Source organism: Musca autumnalis, unplaced genomic scaffold (assembly GCF_047663935.1).
Source record: "Musca autumnalis isolate F117 unplaced genomic scaffold, ASM4766393v1 scaffold_2, whole genome shotgun sequence".
In the NCBI taxonomy this organism is placed as follows: Eukaryota; Metazoa; Arthropoda; class Insecta; order Diptera; family Muscidae; genus Musca; species Musca autumnalis.
Genome location: NW_027411755.1, coordinates 210,499,122 through 210,520,009, shown reverse-complemented (window position 1 = coordinate 210,520,009; position 20,888 = coordinate 210,499,122). Strand labels below are relative to the sequence as shown.

The following is a 20,888-nucleotide window of genomic DNA, read 5'->3' as shown; positions in this document are numbered from 1 at the left end:
TTAAGGAAAGGATTGCCTAGAAGGCAGATGTTGTGAAACACAATATGTTTGGTCACATACATATATTATGTAGTATAATCTTGGATTTTTTAGGTATTTGTTTTGGGGACCCTCTTAAAAAAGGGTGGATTTTTTTTAAATGCATTTGATCACTAAATAATAATCGGGAATATTAAGAAAAGGACTTTTTTTATCCATCTTTCATCTGAAGTGGACACTGATCATCACGTGGCGGATGTAATTGAAAAGTTTAATGCGGATATTATCGCCTTTAGGTGTAATCGACGTAAAGATCACTACAATTCATATAAAAGCAAATTTGTTTAATATCGGTCTCATATGCGTCCAAGCAACGACTAACGAGAAATATGAACAGACGTGAGTTATAGGAAATTTTAATGCTAAAATTAGGAGGGCTAGGTTTACGAGTATTGCTATTGTTTATTATTGTTAATTTGGAGGGGCAAAACATACACAATGCCAAGTGGATGTCCCCAGATGGATCACGATGTAATAGTCGGAACACATTCCTCCAGTGTGTTAGATGCCAAGCTGGAATGGAAAAAACCTCTCTGAGCTATTCAATGCCAAGGTCATATTCTATCATAAGAATTATTTACCATTTTGCTACAAGATGCGAATGTATACACAAAACAAGTGAGCAAAGGCTGTAGTCGGGACGGGTACCCTACACCACTACCCCTGTGCATAAGCTTTTCACTTGTAAACATTTTTAGTGAGTTTTTATACCAAATGACTTAGGGCTAACTGAATAAAATAATTAATAATTTTATTGAAAGCTTTACAGAAGAGAAACAGAGGTATTTGTCATTAAAAAAAAACTTCAAACTATTAAAATTGGGATAGCTTAATGCACTTTACACAGATGTCCACATTGGAAATACAATTCCACAAATTAGAAATTCGGATATCTGAGCGTCTTTATCTATATCTCAAATATTTGATCACTTTATTAACGCAATTGGGATGAAATTGAACCTCAGAATGTCGTTATTGTTCTTTTGTTGAAATGCACCTAAGCAAAGCTGGGATATTCGTCATTACAAATCAAATAAAAAAAGTGGTACGTCAACCAATTTTGCATCTTTATAAAGGTGAACTTTTCTTTTTCCATGGACAGGAATACCCCTGGAATACCCCTACTAGAATCGGAGATTATTGCATAGAACAAAACGTTAAAGTGGAGGCGTAGGATATAAAAATGGAAAAGTGGGAGGTACACTAACCTATCTTCCATTACTGTAAAGGTGATATTTTCTTCTTCCATTGACAAGCTTTCCTTTTGGAATAAATCAAACGTTGAATTTTGATACACATTAGTTTTTTGCCGATTCTGACCCCTGAATATTATGCAACCATCACCAAACTCAGTAAGCTTCTTCCTCTCTGGGACCCCCAGTAACCACCACAATTTCGTGACGATCAGACCAAAATTGCGACGTGGAAAATTTGAATGTATTACTGACTACTGCGACATATCTGTTGTTTGACCACCTACGACAACCTACTTTGCATCAATGTAAAGGTGCTCTTTTCTTCTTCCATCGAAGGGCATTTCTTTTGGAATACTCCTACTAGAAGCGGATATATTAACATAAGAATGAAACGTTGCATTTTCTCCACATAATTTTTTACCCATGAATATTATCCGACCATCAGCAAAACCAAAGAGCTTATTCCTCTCTAGGACCCCCATAAACCCTCAAACGATCCAATAAAAATTACGAAATGTAGCGTGATTACAGAAAAAAAATGTGATGTATTACCGACTATTGCGATATATCCGTCGTTTGGCTACCAGCCAGAGCTGTGATACTCGATATTACAATTGAAATTCCAAATATGAAAACTTGGGTTGGATAAGCGTCTTTTGCGATAACTCCGTTGTTTGTCCACATACGCCAACCTGTTTTGCATTGTTTGCATGTTGTAAAGATGAAGTTTTCCACTTTCGTTCTCAGCGATATTCGCATTAGAACAAAACCTTGTCCTTTTCTCCACATAACTTTTTTGCCCATTCCGACGCTTAAATATGATCCGACCATCACCAAAATTTCGTGATGATCCGACTAAAATTGCTACCAGTAGCGTGATTACAAGGTTTAGGTGGACCGACGGACGGACAAGAATAGCAAGGTCGACTCAGCTCGTCGAGACATTAAGTTTGGTATATGTATATAAGTATATGTAGGTCTACGACCATTATTTCGATGCGTTCTTTTTGACCAAAACCAACTTATAATATATATACTTATATAGAATGATTAGAATGTGCAGAGATTGATCCAAATCGAAAACTTGTTTCAAGCGCTATAGTTGGTGGTCGAAGAGCTTTTACAGTTTTAGATGAACTCTGTATCCCAGTCAATATAAAAATTATACTGTCGTAGTATGAGCTGCCAGAACTACCAGAAGATAGGTCGATAAACAACACATTTCTGAAAAATTGCACATTTTGTGTGGAAGGTACCTGAAGGAGTGGACCGATACATTCCAATTTCAAACTTGCTAAAGTGTACGAAAATGGTTAAAAACGAATCCTACAAAAAGTTATGAAAATCGGGTCAGATTTTGATATTGCTGCAATATGCATATATGGCCAATTATAGGTAATTTAGGCCATATAATATAGCTAATATCAAAAACTGACCGGATTTTCATAAATTTTTGTAGGATTCGTTTTTTAGCCACAACAATAAACTGGTAAATGTTCTTCATCAAATGGAAAATATTTGTGGCCTTTAGAGAATTTTCGTGAATATTCACCTTTGGCCCCATAAAAATTACTACGGAAACAAAGATCGCTAGGTTAGCACGGTTTAACGTTAACCGATAGCAATAAAATTTCCTACATATATTAAGATGTATGCATAGAGGTTACTAATTTACACTGTGCAACAAATTTTTTTTTAAATGACGATTAGATTATGAAAGTAGAGCTAAAAATATAAGACACGTATACCTGCGTTTTTAAAGTTTACATCGGGAAGTAACCTAAGTAGGTGCGGCAAGTTCCGCCCATTTTTAGTTTTTTTTTTGTTGAAATTTTCGAGTTAGGATATCTTGGAATCCTTTCATTTTAAGTATGTCCCAATTTACACTAGGCGAGTTTACTTGCGGCAAGTCTCTGTTTGTAGGAGAGACACGTATGGGGAATGGAAATGGAAAAAATTGCTCGTACCGGCAATTTTCAGGCAATTCCTTTTATATTTTTCGTATTTAGGAGGGTTGGCGTTTTTATACCCTCAGCCTTTAGGCTATGAAGGGTATATGGGCAAAACTGCCAATTATTTCATATTCCATTTCCAAAAAATTGATTTTTTTCTTTTCGCGCTACATCAACGATTTTTGGTACATAGGTTAAGAAAAAATTCCCCTGTACAAATCCGCTCGCGAGCAAATTTTTGGTTGTTGCGGACAAATGTTATCGCGGTTTTACTTCTGCTTTTAAGAAAAAATTATTATAAAAACGCTAATTATTTTATTGAGCACAATTGTCCCTAAAAAGTTATCACGAAGTGACATCATTAAGTAGATTGCATAATATTTGTAAAATATTACTCAGCATTCGCGGAATTTACAAAAAATTGACAGAATTTTAAATGTAATCCGAATTTTTTGAAAATATAGGTCCATTTACCCGTCAAAAATTACAAAAAAGTAACAGTTTTAAATAAAGACATCACGGGGAATCAAATGAGACCAAACTTACAATCATCGGGATAGTAGTTAGGATATTATAGACAAAATAAGCACATATTTGTGTTACAAAAAACAAATTTTGGTTTGGAATAATAGTTTTCACATGCATTCTAGAGTTGAAAATATTGGAAAAATTCTATAGGAGTACTTCTCTTATTTTTCTTCAAACTCCCAAAGAAAATGGGCGGATTTTGCTTTATCTACATTCACATAGAAGGTTTCCCATTGAGGAAAGTTATCGGGTTGATGAAATAAATCATTAGTCATTTTAAACGGAAATAGAGTTCAAATAAACCGCTTTTACATATACGCATTATTAAAATATGTGTAAATCGCGTAATTATCAAAATCGTTTTGTCCGCATGTGATTTTCATGTACAGCAAGACCATATCTTTAATTTGTATATATTTTTCGAAATATAATTTTGACGCTTAGATGTAGCATCGGCTGCATCTCAGCATTAAAAAACCTATAAAACATCGCTAATTTGTGCAAAGTTCATACAATTTCGTTCCGCATCAGGTTTTAGTGTCACCATGAAAATCTGCATCGATATATACCTATTTCAAGGCAATCAGTCAAGAACCGTGGATGTAGCATCACACACTATTTTTGGGATAAAATGAATGTAGTTCCCTTATCAGTGATGTTTTTAAATCTCTGTTTCCGCAAAAAGGAAGATGCTGCACTAGTTTTTTCATAGCAGTGCAAGCGGCCCCCAGAATACGCGATAAAATGCGCGATATTTTCAAAAACAATATTAGGTGATTTTCCTACCTTGGAATTTCTCCTATCTCGCGTTTTAGTAGATGGATTTTAAAGAGTATTGATTTGTTAGATCCGCAACGTAAAAATCCAAAATTTGCAATCATGCACAAGTAAATCGAATGCCAATTGTACAAATTAGATCCGAAATATTTGATTTTTAGAAATTTGTTCGCACAAAATTTTCGTATTTGGATACAGATTTCTCTGAAGCTGTGTAGGCTACATTCACGACACATATATCAAATAAATCAGAATCGTGAGTTCTTCATTCCTATATATGATTTTTTGAAAAACCTGTTTGCGGAACGAAATTATAAGAACATTTCAAAAAACATATAAAATCTGGCTTCAAAATGTCAGCATCATTTAATGGTAGACGCAGATCAAATTTTGAAAAGTTATACATTGGTGGGATGATCCTTATTTAGTTGGCTTCTACTTTCACTTTGACAGGAAAATCGGGAAAAATGTGGTTTAATCACAAATCGAGAGAAAACAAAAAAAGTCACGTTGGCTTCAACCCATTTTTACCCATTTTTTAACATAAATATAGCCACAGCTTCCGCGCAAATCAACTTTGAAGGCCAATATTTTTTGCCAAGTCTAAAAACATTTCATTTTATCCAAATGCATTTAAATTGTACAATATACAACCACTATTCGCGAGTTATAAAGGGGTAAACCTTGGCTTCAACGATGTTAAATTTTCAATAATTTTGCCCATATACACTTTCATACGGGCAAAATGTGCCTCATCGAAATAATGGTTTTAGACCCCAAGTATGTTTGGACGAAATGTGTTTCAGACAATTTGGAGTCGATTGAGCAATGTCCGTCCGTCTGTCTGTCTGGCTAACTGGAGCGCACGATAACTCTCGAAGGGATGAACCGATTCGGTTCGAATTTTGGCTTTCGTAATATTTTGTCCAAACTTAGTTTAAGTTCGAAGATGAGCTATATCGGTCCACTCCTTCCGGTACCTCCCCCACAAAAGTTCGAAAATGTTCGGAAAATTTGTACGCACGATAACTCTTGAAGGTTGTAACCGATTTGGTCCATACTTTGCCCATCGTGGAGCGTGTACCAGACATAGATCAGGTTTTAATATGGACTCAATCGGTCCACTCCGTCGGGTACCTCCCACAAAAAATTTTGGAAAAGTTCAGTTTAGGAACATCTCTCGAATCGCTTTGAATTTTGCTTTAGCAACTTGTATTCACTGCCCTCCATACGACGGTATAAGTTTCATCAGGGGCAAGTCCATACTTCCTGAGAAAATAGCCTGAAAGTTGCAAAAAACCCCTATGACACCGTGTGAGGAGGTTGGAGGGCAAAATAACTCTCGAACAGGTCTGCCGATTCGGTCCAAAGTTTGGCCTTAGTAATATTTTGTCCAAACATAGTTTAAGTTCGAAGATAAGCCATATCGGTCCACTCCTTCAGGTACCTCCCCCACAAAAGTTCAAAAATGTTCGGAAAAATTGTGCGTACGATAACCCTTGAAGAGAGTGGCCGAATTGGTCCATACTTTACACATCCTAATATATCTACCAGATATAGATCAGGTTCAAATATGGACTATATTTGTCCACTCCATCCGGTACCTCCCACTCAAAATTTCGGATACATGTTCACTTTAAGACCTGCTTTTGAATCACTTTGATTTTTGTTGAAGCAACTTGCATTGCTGCCTCAATTGCGATGGTAAAAGTTGTTTCAGGGGCAAGTTCATACTTCTTGAGCAAACATCCCTGAAGGTCTAAAAAACCCCTATGGTACCATATGTAGTGGATGGAGATCCATTCTTTTTAGTATCTCCTCCGCAAAACTTTTGATATTAAATCCTAATCAACATTTTTGTCAGTTCAAACGCACAAAATTTTTAAAACTCCCTAAATACATGCGGTTTTTGGAAAAAAAATTGTTTCAATATACACAGGCTGAGGGTATATCTCTGTCGGCAAAGCCGACTGATACTTTTTTACTTGTTTTGTTTGGGATGACGACTTTTATTTTGTTTTTCAAAATAGTCAGGCTTAATCCCATAGTCGTTGTTTTAATATTTTATTAAAACAACTTTAATTTATTAGTGGGAAAAAATTACCAAGGGGTAAGGCAGGGAATACTATAGTTTCAGATCTCGCCACAGATCTCGTATTTGACATTATTTTCATTGTTTTGAAAACAAAACTTAATGTAAATTGGGACTATATAGGGTCTTTGGCAACTTTACTGACAAAAATGTGGGGAATATTTTTGTTAAAAAATTAACCCTCATGCGATTCAATAAAGGGGTCTTTTAGGTCTTAGGTTTTAGGCTTTTTCCAAAATCGTTTAAAATCTCCTTAAAAAAGTGATCGTATAAGACCAATATATTCACCAAATTGTTCGTCTTAAAATTTTACTCTTACTTACTTACTAAGTTGGCCCATTACAGAACATTTGTTCCATACACCGAACTAAGAAAAGATCTCCATTCCTCTCTGTTTTTCGCTTGACTTTTTGGAATACCGCTCCTTTTCATTTCTTCATCCACTTGTATGCTCCATCGAAGCTTGGGCCTGCCGATTTTGCGTGCACCGCCATGTGGCATGTATTCATACGCCTTTTTAGCGGGTTCATCATCGCTCATTCTCATGATATGGCCTAGCCAACGCAATCGTTGCATCTCGATACGTTTAACTATATTCATGTCTTTGTATAGCTGATAGAGCTCGTGGTTCATACGACGTCGATATTCACCGTCAACGCAAATCGGTCCGTAGATCTTTCGAAGAATTTTCCTCTCAAACACACCAAGCACTGCCTTATCCGCTTGCGCAAGTACCCATGCTCCGGAGCCATACATTAGCACGGGCAGTATCAACGTTTTGTATAGTGTTATTTTTGTTTGACGAGATGTGGCTTTGTTTTTAAATTGCTTATTTAAACCATAGTAGCATCTGTTGGCCAATACAATTCTTCTTCTTATTTCACAACTGATGTTGTTTGTTGTGTTTATGGCAGTGACGAGGTAGACGAAGTCTTTAACTACCTCAAAATTGTAGGTACCAACTTCCACAGTTGGTCCGAGCTATATGGACGCTTTGCGCGTCGACACTATCAATTTGGTCTTTTCGCCGTTTACCGCCAGACCCACTTTCGCAGATTCTGCTTCGACCTTCCTAAAGGTATCAGTTACTTCCTTTACTGATCGTACCATGATGTCTATGTCATCAGCATAGGCAAGTAACATGTGGCTATTGGTGTAAATTGTGCCATTTCTTTTGACATTTGCATCTCGTATTACCTTTTCCAGCAAAATGTTGAATAGGTCACACGAAAGGCTGTCTCCTTGTCTGAAACCTCTTTTGGTACAAAGTTCTTCGGAGAGGTTCTTTCCAATTTTAACTGAGGACCTAGTATCAGTAAAAGTCATCTTACAAAGCTGGATGAGCTTTGCGGGGATACCAAATTCAGACATTGCATGGAATACCTTTGATCGGAGGGAACTGACGAATGCTGCTTTATAATGGACAAAAAGGTGAAATGTGTCGATCTGCATCTCTTGGGTCTTCTCTAGGATTTGACGCAGGATAAATATCTGGTCAATGGTGGACTTGCCAGGTCTAAAGCCACATTGGTATGGTCCAATTATTTCGTTGACCATTGGCTTTAGTCGTTCGCACAATATCCCTGACACTATCTTATAGGCAATAGGGAGAAGACTGAAGACTGAGAAGACAGATAGTGCTAACTAGCTGATGCATACCCCTTATCAGCGCGTCGCCTCCGGTTTTAAACAGCTCGGCTGGTAAGCCATCGGTTCCTGCTGCTTTATTATTTTTCAGTCGGTTGATTGCTGTTTTACCTCATCTTGGTCGGGTGGTATACATTCTATACCATCTTCTGGGATTGGATCTGTCGTATCATCGTCTTCGCTACTATGTATTGGATACCAGCAGATTGGAAAAATTTTTCTTCCATATCCTGAGCACGCTATCTGTATCTGTTATCAGATTACCTTGCTGGTCTCTACAGGAGGATGTGCCTGTACCAAAGCCATCTGTTTGATGTTTCACTCTTTCGTAGAATTTTCGGACTTCATTCTGGCTCCGTTACATCTTGATTTTTTCACACTCCCGGTTTTCCATTTCTCTCTTTTTTTTTGCGGAAAAGACGTTTATCTTCTCTCCTTTTCTCCCAATATCTCTCTCGTTCGCTACGCGCTGCTACTGATTGTAAAGTAGCTCTATATGCCGCATTTTTCTCTTCGGTAGCAGCACGACACTCCTGGTCATACCATGAATTCCTTTGTGGAGGTCTCTGGAATCCAAGTATGGATTTTGCGGCTGTTGGCATGGAGTGGGCAATATTCTGCCCTTGTGTTGTTATGTTATCGGGACAAGGAGTGTTCTCACGGTCATATGTTTCTTCTAAGCGCTCGTAAAATATGTCTTTGGTCTGATGTTGAAGAAATTTTCTTTTGTTCGAATTTTAGCAAGTCTTTCATTCACTGGGTTGAAGCTGGAGACCAGGTGTTTTAACCTCCGACTAACTACGAATCCGCCACCAAACTCATGCTTTACGTTATGGCTGCTATAATACAGTACGTCACCTTTAGGTGTTGTTGTGACGCCTTTCCCAATCCATCGTATTTCCTGTGTAATATCGGCCTTGTAATTTTCAAGTATGTCTGCCAATGCGAAGACTGCACCTTCTCTATAAAGAGTGCGAACATTCCAGGTGCAGATTCGCAGATCATGGTCCTTAGAACGTTTGCGAGGTTCGTCAACTTTAGAGGGGTATATTTTACTTTTCTTTCGTTTTTTCATAGCAGGCTGTTTTTTCTAGGGGAGGGTTACTAACCCGACGCCCAAACCCAAGTTTTTAACGTTCTTATGGGTGAACGCGCGGCACGTATTAGCTCACTACCTTTAAGGGGTGTTAAAGGCAGTTCCCCTGGTAACACCACGGGGAGGTCAGTGTCCACTTGAGATGAAAGAGGGACCAAGATAAATCCTGGGCTTTGCCATGTTAAAACCGGTCAGGACCGTTCCTTGGTATCTTCCATGTCACTCACTATTCCACCGAAATGGCTAAAATTTGGTAATTAGTATTCATTTGGGGTATACAACTTTCCGTATGAAATTTGTCGGTATAGGCCCACGCCTTTATATAGCCCCCATATAACGGTACCTCCCGATTTTCGGTAATTTGAAGGTTATTGCCTCAATAATCCATCGAAATGTCTGAAATTTGGTATTTAGTCTTCGTTAGGGGCATTCTAAATATGTCGGTAGAGGTCCATGCAATCATATAGCCCCCATAGAACGGTACATCCCAATTTTTGGTATTTTGAAGGTTGTGGCCTCAATATTCCTCCGAAATGTTTGAAATTTGGTAGTAAGTCTTTGTTGGGGGTGCAAAACTTTCCACCCGAAATTTGTAGGTATAGTAGATCCACACCTTCATATTGCCCCCATAATGCTGTACCTCCTGATTTTCGGTATTTTGAAAGTTAGCCACATTGTTTTACCGAAAAAGCTGGAATTTGGTATTTAGTCTTCTTCATAAACGAAAGGAAACTAATTGTTCAGTGTTACTTTAATACAAGTCGTGGTGCAGGGTATAACAAGTTCGGCTGGATCGAACTTAACGCCGCACAGTGGTTCATAATCGTTTTTTCCTGGTCAAAACTCTGTAACTTTTGAACGGATAGAGATATTTTTCACTTTCAGCTTTCCGACACATAAAGAGACACCTAATTCGGTCTAGCGGTTGCAGAGGAATTCAAGGTCAAAATTAAAAATTTGAGGTTTCTTCATATTTTGCATCAAAATATGAGTGTTTTTAGTTTTTCATAGGTTATAACTGTTTAAAAAAGTCAAACCCCAATAGACAAATCATAAAAATACAATAAAAAAAAAAATTGGAAAATTTTTTTCAAAAAATTTAATTTTTTTTTCCAAAATTAAAAAAAATACTCCTTGTGTTTTCATTAAACTGTTATAACTCTTATAAAAACCCATATATTACAAAAAATTACATTCATGTGAAACATTTATATTTGGATCCAAACATATTTTATGTTATAACATAAATGTTTATATTAGAACATATACATACATACATATGTATATGTTTGCCGGAAAAATATATTAGAGAGGCCGTTTTTTTTCCTCCGTTTGGAAACGGTACAGGGTCAATGCATTGTCCTAATTTGAGCTTATATATCTCAATAACGGTAAAACCTACGAAATTATAATAAATGTCAATCTTGTATTTATTTTTTAGTCGCATTTCGATAGGACTTGCGGTTTCCAAGCAAAATCGTGAAAACCTAAAAAACCCGTAAAAACGTCAACTGGAATCGCGATTTATTAAAAAGCGCTCCGGCGATTTTTTATTTTTTGATTTTTGTTCATCTATGAACATTGTAGTTGGACGGATCGGGACAAGTACACATGGGCATCATTCTGTGAAAACGGAACTTTGTTCCAAGCTGTTCTTTAAAAGTTCTAGTCCATTAACTTGGAATTTCACTAAAATTTAGTACCTAAGAAAAATGAAATAGCCCACTTCGTGTAAACGCTACGGTAATTTATTAAAACTCTCTACCAAAAAAAAAAAAAAAAAAGCATGAACACAATATCTGTTACAGTTTCTGAGAAATAGCTGTTTCTTTCCCCAGAAATTTGCAAAAATTACATATTTTCCAATAAATTGGGAAACATTTTTCGTCTTTAGGAGCACGTCACGCCCACAACTTCCAATATTTTGATATAATTTGTTGCTTTCCTTACTTTCAATATGTTTACTATCGAATCCCATATAGAAATTAACAATCGGTGACAACAAAAATGGGGGTTTCGGCCAGGAAAATCGATTTCTGAAACATTGTGCGCCGTTCCCGCTGGCAGGATGAACTAGTACGGTGTCGGAATTCCGATTAAACAATTGGTTAACAAATGAATATTACTCTCCTATCAATTATCTCTCATTTAATTTTGACACTAATAGTATAATTAATTACGTTGATCTATGTACACAATTTTAAATCAGATTTGAGATCCTATACTAAGTTTTTGCCTTGAAAAGCCTAAACATGTAAGAACATTTTTGGTTATGAAATGGAATGTCGACTTTTCATGATAGATTTTCAATTTTCCTACGAATGATTTTTTTCACAGGACATGATGCCCTCTGTTGGCAACAATATTTATTTAAAAAAGCCCTAAAACCGTTTACGAAGCCGGATGTTGGGGGTTTTGAGTTTTCGAAAAAATGGAAGTTGATTTTAAATAATTTTTCAAAATTAAAGGCATAAAATGAAAAGTCTACAAATCCTATTTTGCTTTCAATTACGTATCACGGTGCTTTTGAAACAATTTCAAATGGAAAGTGCTTACACCTCGGAAGTTTTTGCGGATTCTGAAACTACAATGTTTATAGATAAAAAAATCTAAAAACAAAAAAATCGCCGGAGCGCTTTTTAAATAAATCGCGAATTAAGTTGACATTTTTAGGGGTTGTTTAGGTTTTCACAATTTTGCTTAGAAACCGCAAGTCCAATCGAAATGGAGCTAAAGAAAATGTGTAGCTATGAAAATTGTCTACAAGATTGGCATTTATGGTACTCTCGTCGGCTTTACCGTTTTTGCGATATAGAAGTTCAAATTGGGACAATTCAAATTCAATTCAATTCTGTATCGCCCCCTTATAAAACAATGTCATGACTGCAAATTCCCTACTTAAACTTATATATCTAAAAAAATGTTACAACTTAGGATAAGATACTTAAGCCAGTCTTGTAGAGAATTTTCATAGCTTTAAGATTTTCTCAGGTCCCATATCGATAAGACTTACCGTATTCAAGCAAAATCGCGAAACCGTAACAAAAAAACCTAAAAATGTAAACTGAGCTTCTTTATCTCAAAAATCGTACAGGCTGGGACCAAATGATAAAGTCAAGCCTCTAGAGAATTTTCACAGCTACAACATTTTTTCTTGTTTTTGGATTTTTCTCATCTATGAACACTGTTGTTTCAGAATTCACAAAAACGTTCCCTTTGTAAGCGGTTTTCATCAAAAGTTAGTTAAGGCGCACCCTTCATGACATTGTTTTATAAGGGGGCGATACAGTCAGTGCATTGTCCCAATTTGAACTTCTATATCTCAAAATTGGTAAAAACTACGAAAATGCCACAAAGTCGATCTTGTAGAGAATTTTCATAGCTACAAAATTTTCTTTATTCCCATTTTGATAGAACTTGCGGTTTCTAAGCAAAATCGTGAAAACATATACAACCCCTAAAAATGTCAACTTAAATCGCGATTTATTTAAAAAGAGCTCGGGCGATTTTTTGTTTTTTGATTTTTCTCACTATGAACATTGTAGTTTCAGAATCCGCAAAAACTTTCAAGGTGATTTATTTAAAAAGCGCTCGGGCGATTTTTTGTTTTTTGATTTTTCCCACTATGAACATTGTAGTTTCAGAATCCGCAAAAACTTTCAAGGTGTAAGCACCTTTCATTTAAAATTGTTTCAAGAGCACCGTGGTATCCCTTGTTTGGCTTGTAAACTACATATCCATTCCAAGCTATCTACATAAGTAATCTTGTAAAACGAAAGCATAAATTCAAAAATTACAATTGATTGTATTCTATTGCCGTTTGTAATTGTTGTTAATAGAAAAGAAGATCGGAAGATATTCAAATAAAATTTAAAGAACAAAGCAACAGATTCATTGAATTGAAACTAATCGAAGACATGTGCCGGCAAAAACCAATGCAAGGCAATGAGAAAGTTTTGTTTCGTTTTTTTTTCATTCATTCATTCGATCTTCTATTGAAGGTCACCTTGATGCTGCTGCTGATCATCGTTTGATAAATTTTGCAATTAAATGAATTAAACAGAAACAATCGCAGCGGCAGCAGAAACAATTTTAATGAAAATCTGCATTCAATTGAATCGAATGGATGAACGAACAAATGAACATGTGTATGAGAATTTATTTTCAGCTAATTGATGTTGTAGAAAAAAAAACAGCAAATCGCTTGTTGAATGAAACAAGCATCAATGAAAGTGTCATTAGGCTATGGAATGTCGTCTTGTGTAACAACCAATGAGGAAACGTTTTGATTGAAATAATAGTCTTCATTTTTTCGAAAGGTTACTGGGCCAAAAGTATATCAAATAACATACGGGGAATAAATACATATATTCGATACTAAAAAGGATTCGCGGATACATGGAATTTTCTTTCTGCAACTCACAAAAAAGTGTGAAATGTGGATCTTGGATCCTTTGATCCAAGAAATCGTTATTTCCATATAGAAATAAAGGTGGAAAAAAGTTGGCATAGTATTTGTAATAAAGCTTTGAAAAATAGGAGTACCAGCCAAGTCGGGCTATAGGAAAGGTCTGGAATTAAATAACTTAAATTAAAATAAATAAATAATTAGAATATTAAATATTTGAATTATTTGTGGTATAAATGCTAGTTTCCAAGCTTAGCCTTCGTCCACCCACAAAAATAACATTATAATATGCCTGATGATCGGACTTAACCACTAGTGAAACGTAATGGGTTGAATGTGCGGGACTTCGGTGGATTCCTAATTTTTCAATGTTCTCTCGAAAGAGAATTCATTCAAATATCACCATAAAATGACCTTCACCTTAATCAAAAAATGACTTTGCATTTTGTTTGTTATTTTCCACAGAAAAAGGAAGGAAAACTTTGCCCTTGCCCTCACTAAACACCTGTCAATATCTTATTAATATTTTTTTCCACAGAAACTCGCAAATAAAATAATTCCCCCACGTGAATCATTTATTCAACATTTCAGCAACATTCACTTCAAAACAAAACGTGGGGTTATTAACGTCCGCCGTGTCATTAGATTTTTTTGTCGAGACTGTAATTGAATATCGCGACACAGCACACTATTTGAAATGTCATGTGCTTCGGATTCTTCTGCTGAAAGCTGCTGCTGCTCACAAAACATGTGATTTGCTGTTGGATGTCAGAATATCCGCATTACATGAACTTTTTTTTTGAATAATTTTACGCCAAAAAACAAATAGAAATTAAATTGAAAAAAAAAAAACACCGACACGAGGAAATTGTTGAAATTCCAATCGATTGCAATTGAAGGTGTTTGCAATAATACTCGGACGGACACTAATTGAATTGTTTCTGCGAAATGATTGATTATCTTATTTAAGAAAAATTTTTAATTAAAAGATACATTTTAAAAATGGATTAAATCCTAAGAAAATATTTTAAATGAAATATGTTCAAACAGATTTGGTTTTCAATTAATTTAATTTATTTTTGTAAAATTCAAGGTATTATATATGAGGATGTTAGTAAATACGTTTTATATATTCATTTGTATATTATATACAAATTTATATAAACTACTTGTCGCTGTAAGGCCTTTTCATGAAATTTAAAAATTGTTAAACAATTCTTCTTATAGTACGGTTACATTAGAGTTTTTTGCCGGGTAAACCCACTTCATGAGAATTTATTTGACGTTTGCGTTATGGAATTGACATTTGAAACCCAAACCCACTGTTATCCGATTAAGTGTAACCGAGGTATTAGGGTAGTTCTAGTGGTAGTTATATAAACACATGTCGATAAGATGTAAATGATAATAGTTTATTTCTGTTAACTACAAACTTACCGTTAATTACTTTTTCAGTTACAATCTCAAGTGGTTCTTCAACATTGATTATAGCGGCCATTATATCACCTAAAAACGTAAAAAAAGTTAATTATTAGAAATGCTTTTAAATTTGTATGGAAGATAAAACACAGAACCACACGAAAACCAAAATCGATTAGAAAATGAGGGCTAAATATAGAAAAACTGAAACGAAAAAAAAAAATATTCCCAAATTTAACACCAAAATCACAACAAAAAAACTTAAATTGAAACCCCGAAAAACATTTTTAAGCATCCAGCCTTGTAGAAGTAACTGTTTCAAAACCCAAATAACTTAAGACCTAATCCGTTTCAGACAATTTGGAGTCAATCTATCTATTTCCGAACGTATATTCATATATGTTAGAAATATTTATGGATCCAAACAAATATGTATATGTTTGGGACTGGTTGCAAACAAATGTATGTTTAGATCCGAACATATTATGTTTGTGTCCAAACAAATATATGTTTGCAACTTTTCGTAACATGTCTCAATTTTATTTGTTTAGGTACCAAAATATTTTATATAGGTTGAGAGTGGATTTTTGTCAAAGAGCGATTTGTTCTTCCACAAGCAGCCATTTTATCTTGAACTAACAGGCAACCAACCTAGCAAGCGAATAGAAAGAAAATAAGTAAGAACGGCGTTAAGTTCGGCCGGGCCGAACTAGTTATACCCTCCACCACGAGTTGTATTGAAGTAAAATGGAACAATTTCCCTTTCGTTTATGAAGAAGACTAAATTCCAAATTTCAGCAATTTCGGTAAAACAATGTGGCTAACTTTCAAAATAACGATATTCGGGAGGTACCGCCCTATGGGAGCTATATTAAGACATGGACCTGTACCGACAAATTTCTGGGGGGAAGGTTCTATACGACTAACGAATACTAAATACCAAATTTCAGCTATTTCGGTGGATTATTGTGGCCACAACCTTCAAAATACCGAAAATCGGGAGGTACCGTTCTATGGAGGCTATATGAAGGCGTGGACCTGTACCGACAAATTTCTGGGGGAAAGTTTCATACCCCGAACGAAGACTAAGTACCAAATTTCAGCTATTTCGGTGGATTATTGAGGCCACAACCTTCAAAATACCGAAAATCGGGAGGTACCGTTCTATGGGGGCTAAATGAAGGCGTGGGTCTATACCGACAAATTTCTGGGGGAAAGTTTTATACCCCGAACGAAGACTAAGAACCAAATTTCAGCCATTTTGGTGTGATAATGAGCATAAAATCTTCAAAATACCGAAAAACGGGTGGTACCGTTCTGTGGGGGCTATATCAAAACGTGGACCGTTATAGCCCATTTGCAATACCTAACATCCTAGGAGTAATAGAAACTTCCATACCAAATTACAAAGCTCTATCTTAAAAATTGCGAGCTGTATCTTGATTTCAACAGACGGACATGGTTTTATCGACTTAGAATTTTGCCCCCATCAAGAATATATATACTTTATAGGGTCTCCGATTAATATTTCGATGTGTTACAAACGGAATGACAAATTTAATTATACACTCCATATTATGGCGGAGGGTATAAAAATGTATGAAAAAAATAAATGAAAGAGAGAGCGCATTTTTTTCTTCAGTTTCTTTAACCCTCCGTCATGCACATGTATCTGGCCAGATATTTTACGAATTCAACTGCGATTTAAATATATTTCTGATTTAGCTAGGGGCTTGAGTCTCCAGGTACCCTCTACAAATATTGTAAGGTATCGTTTTATGAAAAAAAACACTTTAAAAAAACAACAACAATCTAAATTTATGTAGATTTTTCATCTATACATCGTATACGTAGCGCATGTATCTGACCAGATACACACACATTGTGCTACAATCCGGTATGCCTACAACATTCGAAATCAGATTATACATGTTTTAGTTGCTTACCTGAAGCTTTGTGAGACTTTTTTAATTAAGAATTAATTAAAACTTACTTTATAACTACTAAATTTAATTGAAGTGAACTTTATACCAATTCTTGTTATTTTTTTGACATTACGAGTAAACACAAAAATACAATTTTTCTTGTTTTATTTCTCATATTTTTTACACGGGTTAAGCATATACTAAGAACAAAAAAAGTGAAAATATATATCTGCCTGGCGTGATAACAATACAAGAATATAATATTATCACTAAAATAGCGTATTTTTCGTATAAATGTACTGAAATACATACTGTATCTGGCCAGATACATGCGCTACGTACGTGACTATCGGAACATGTGCATGACGGAGGGTTAAGACAATCGTTGAGTGCAGACCGTAAAGTGACTAAATAAATAAGTGTTTTGTGTTTCCCGCCCGCCTTGCATGCAGAAGGTCGTGGGTTCGATTCCCCGCCAGGTAACATCAAAAATTGTCAACGGTGGCAAAATACCCCTCAGTAATGTTGGCGACATTTCCTGAGTATTTCAGCCTTGAAAAACTTGTCCACAAGTGGTGTCTTAAGACACGCCGTTCGGACTCGGCGATAAACAGTAGGTCCCATATCATTGAGCTAAATATGAATCGGGGTGCACTCATTAAGAGAAGTCTCCCTTGTCCCGTATGGAATGTTGTGGAAAAATGATGTTTGTTTTTGTGTTTCCTTAAAGTATAGGCATTTTATAGTAAATTACATTTTATAATTGGCTCCGAGCTCCCCCTGACTACATCGGTGCCTATGCGTCTGTTGTTGCTTTTTTGTGTTTGGTATTTCTATGCATTTCAAGAAAAGAAACAGCCACCCATTATAGATGTGTGTATGTTTTTGTAGCTTTTGTGTTTGTATTTATATTTCATCCAAACAAATATTTGTTTGCACTCAAACAGGGAGTGGTGAAATCTCCAGAAGGAGAGGTGATATCTCCAGCAATGTTCAACCCCTACCTCTCTTGTATTCCGCCCCCCTCCAGACCTCATCGAGATCGTAACCTATGCAGATGATTTTACGTTCCTGGTGTCAGGTACCTTCCCTGATAACATTTGTGAATGACTGAACTCCTATTTGATCGATCTTACCATATTTTTCCAAGCGAGGAATATGTAGATATCTGCCACTAAATCTACGGCCCCTCTGTTCACCAAATGGGCGGCGTAGGTGAGAAGAGAGTTAAATGTCGTAGTCGATTCCGACCACAAACTACCCAAAAATTCTAGGAGTCACATTTGACAGCAAGTTCTCGTCTAGATCAACAAGCATATCTTGCAGGCTTGAATAGCATTCACACAGACGCAGTTGCTAAGGCTGTAAGCAACTACAGTAAGAATAAAGACATCGGAGTACATCACCCACATATTGCAGCTGAGGACCTTCAGCTGCCACAACACACCAGATTCTATTTCTAATGCTTGTATTTACATCAAACAACGATCAACGCGACGGCCGGTTCTATGTACCGGATTGGCCCGAGGAAAATTCTTCTCGGCCAGGGGCCGTCACCTCAGCAACTAGTTCGTGTTCGTCTTTATTTTTATTTTGGGAGCGACATGTCCCGGAATGCCTGCTCCGGATTCATTTGGTCTTTGCCGGGATAGAGAGTAACCCCGGACCATGGTTTTGCACCGTTTGTCAGCGTCTCATACACCATAGGTCGGTGTCACTGAGTTGCAACGGGTGCCAAGGATGGGTGCATTTCAGGAACTGTTTAGGCCTGACCTACCTGTGGAAGTATTACGACAGGGTTTATATTGCTTCGTGCTGCGCCAACATGATCCCCAGTGAGTTTTCATCATCAACATCGGATTATGAAACTCCCCCGCAATCTCCCCAACAGCAGTATCAGCCGCAGCCGTTAACACCACGTATTGGAACGGCAATCCGGAGGATGTGACATTCTTGCAGTTTAACTGCGATGGTCTTTCGAATCACAAGATCTATGAGAAGGCGAAGAAGAAATATAATGGTGGCGGCGATTCAAGAAACGAAGCTGAACAATAACAGCAGTCTTCGGAGTTCTTCGAGAAGTGGGGGTGGTGGGCTTGCTTTCCTATGCTTTCAATAGCTGTGCCCCGCGTTATTCGCCTAACATCAGATCTCTGTTGCGAGGTGATAACCGGCTGGTCATAGGGGATTTTAATGCGCATCATGAGTTATGGCATTCAGCCCTAGGGAATGACCAGAGAGGTACAGATCTGGCTGAGAAAATAGATAGCTCCACATTCTGCACTGCGAAGAGTATGCAACCACCAGGATTAGAGGGGACTGCCACAGTTCGCCTGACATATCCATCCCGGTCTGACAAATGACGTGACATGACAACCCGTCATTTCCCTTGGGTCGGACCATCTCCCAATCCTCATCTCCATAAATAGACCACCAGATTTTATAACCTCTGAACGCCGTACTTTTATTAACCATCGGAAAGCGGATTGGTAAGGTTTCAGAGAGTTCACTAATCAACGCTTCAGAGAAATGTCCAATCCCTCTGATGTTCGGGGAGCAGAGAGGAAATTCTGAGACATCATCACTGCTGCAGCCGCTCGCTTTATTCCTGCTAGTCGAATGCATGAAATAAGACCTAGCAGAAACGACGGGATTAGCTAATGAGCGTGATTACCCCGGAGTCAGAGCACTGACAATGGAAGTCAATAGATTAGTGGATATACACACGCGCGATAAAGTGGCTAGAACATCTGCAGTGCTGCAACATTGGAGCCGGTTGTAATAGATTGTGGACAACGGTTATGGAGCTATCGAACCCTAGTAGAAGAGACGATCGGACATCTGTCATGTTTAACGACGTGGCTGTGACAGATCCGAAGAGGTGCGTAGGCTATTTCTGCCGACAATTTATCGAGCTCCCCGCCACAATTTACGATGGATGATGTTGCAGATGTTATCCGAGGCGCAAAGTCATCCAAAGCGCTTGGGCCTGACGGAATTTCAATGGTAATGCTAAAACAGCTGGATGACCTGGGCAAAGATGCCAGTAAAGGTGAGTCATGCAAGCCGATTTCACTTCTATCGCCAGTAACAAAGAGTAACGCCTCCCTCCCCAGTATCAGAACGTGTTATCCAGTTGCGAATCATCAACATGGGTTCCGGAAGCAGCATAGTACCACAACAGCGCTGCACGCCATTCCACATATATTGGACGAGGACTCAACCAGGACAAACCATGCCACAGAACAGTGATGGTAGCATTGGATCTGACCAAAGCGTTTGATACGGTCAGCCATGCTAGGCTGTTCGAGGATGTCGAGAATACTACCCTCCGGATTTGTCTGAAACGCTGGGTCATCAACTATTTGTGTGGTCGCCAGTCATACGTGGAAGTCAGAAACAAACCTCGTCGAGTGCAGCAGGGGTTCCCCAAGGAGGGGTGATATCTCCGGAATTGTTTAACCTCTACCTTTCTGAAATTGCAGGCACTCCCGACGGCATCGAGTTAATTACGTACGCTTATGATTGTACAGTCATGGCGTCAGGTTCCAACATCGGCAACGTTTGTGACAGGCTAAACGCCTATCTCATTGATCTTGTAGAGCTTTTTCACGCGAGGAATATGAGAATATCCACCACTAAGTCAACAGCCACACTGTTCACCACATGAATGTACAGGTCGATGGTGCAATTATTCCGATAACAAACTACCCAAAAGTCCTAAGGGTTACATTCGATAGCATGTATAAGTCGTCCGAAAGAGCTGAGAAACAGGAACAAGGTCCTCAAGTCCCTAGCCGGCAGAACTT

The 20,888-nt window shown here is 37.3% G+C and overlaps 1 protein-coding gene across 1 annotated transcript in view; it reads right to left on the bottom strand.

Moving 5' to 3' along the window:
- tkv (serine/threonine receptor kinase thickveins) overlaps window positions 1–20,888 on the bottom strand; it is a 723,071-nt gene that overhangs the window by 222,133 nt on the left and 480,050 nt on the right. The window contains exon 2 of the mRNA XM_073970747.1: window positions 15,173–15,241. Coding sequence (XP_073826848.1) covers window positions 15,173–15,241 — 69 coding nt within the window. The remainder of the gene's footprint in view (window positions 1–15,172; window positions 15,242–20,888) is intronic.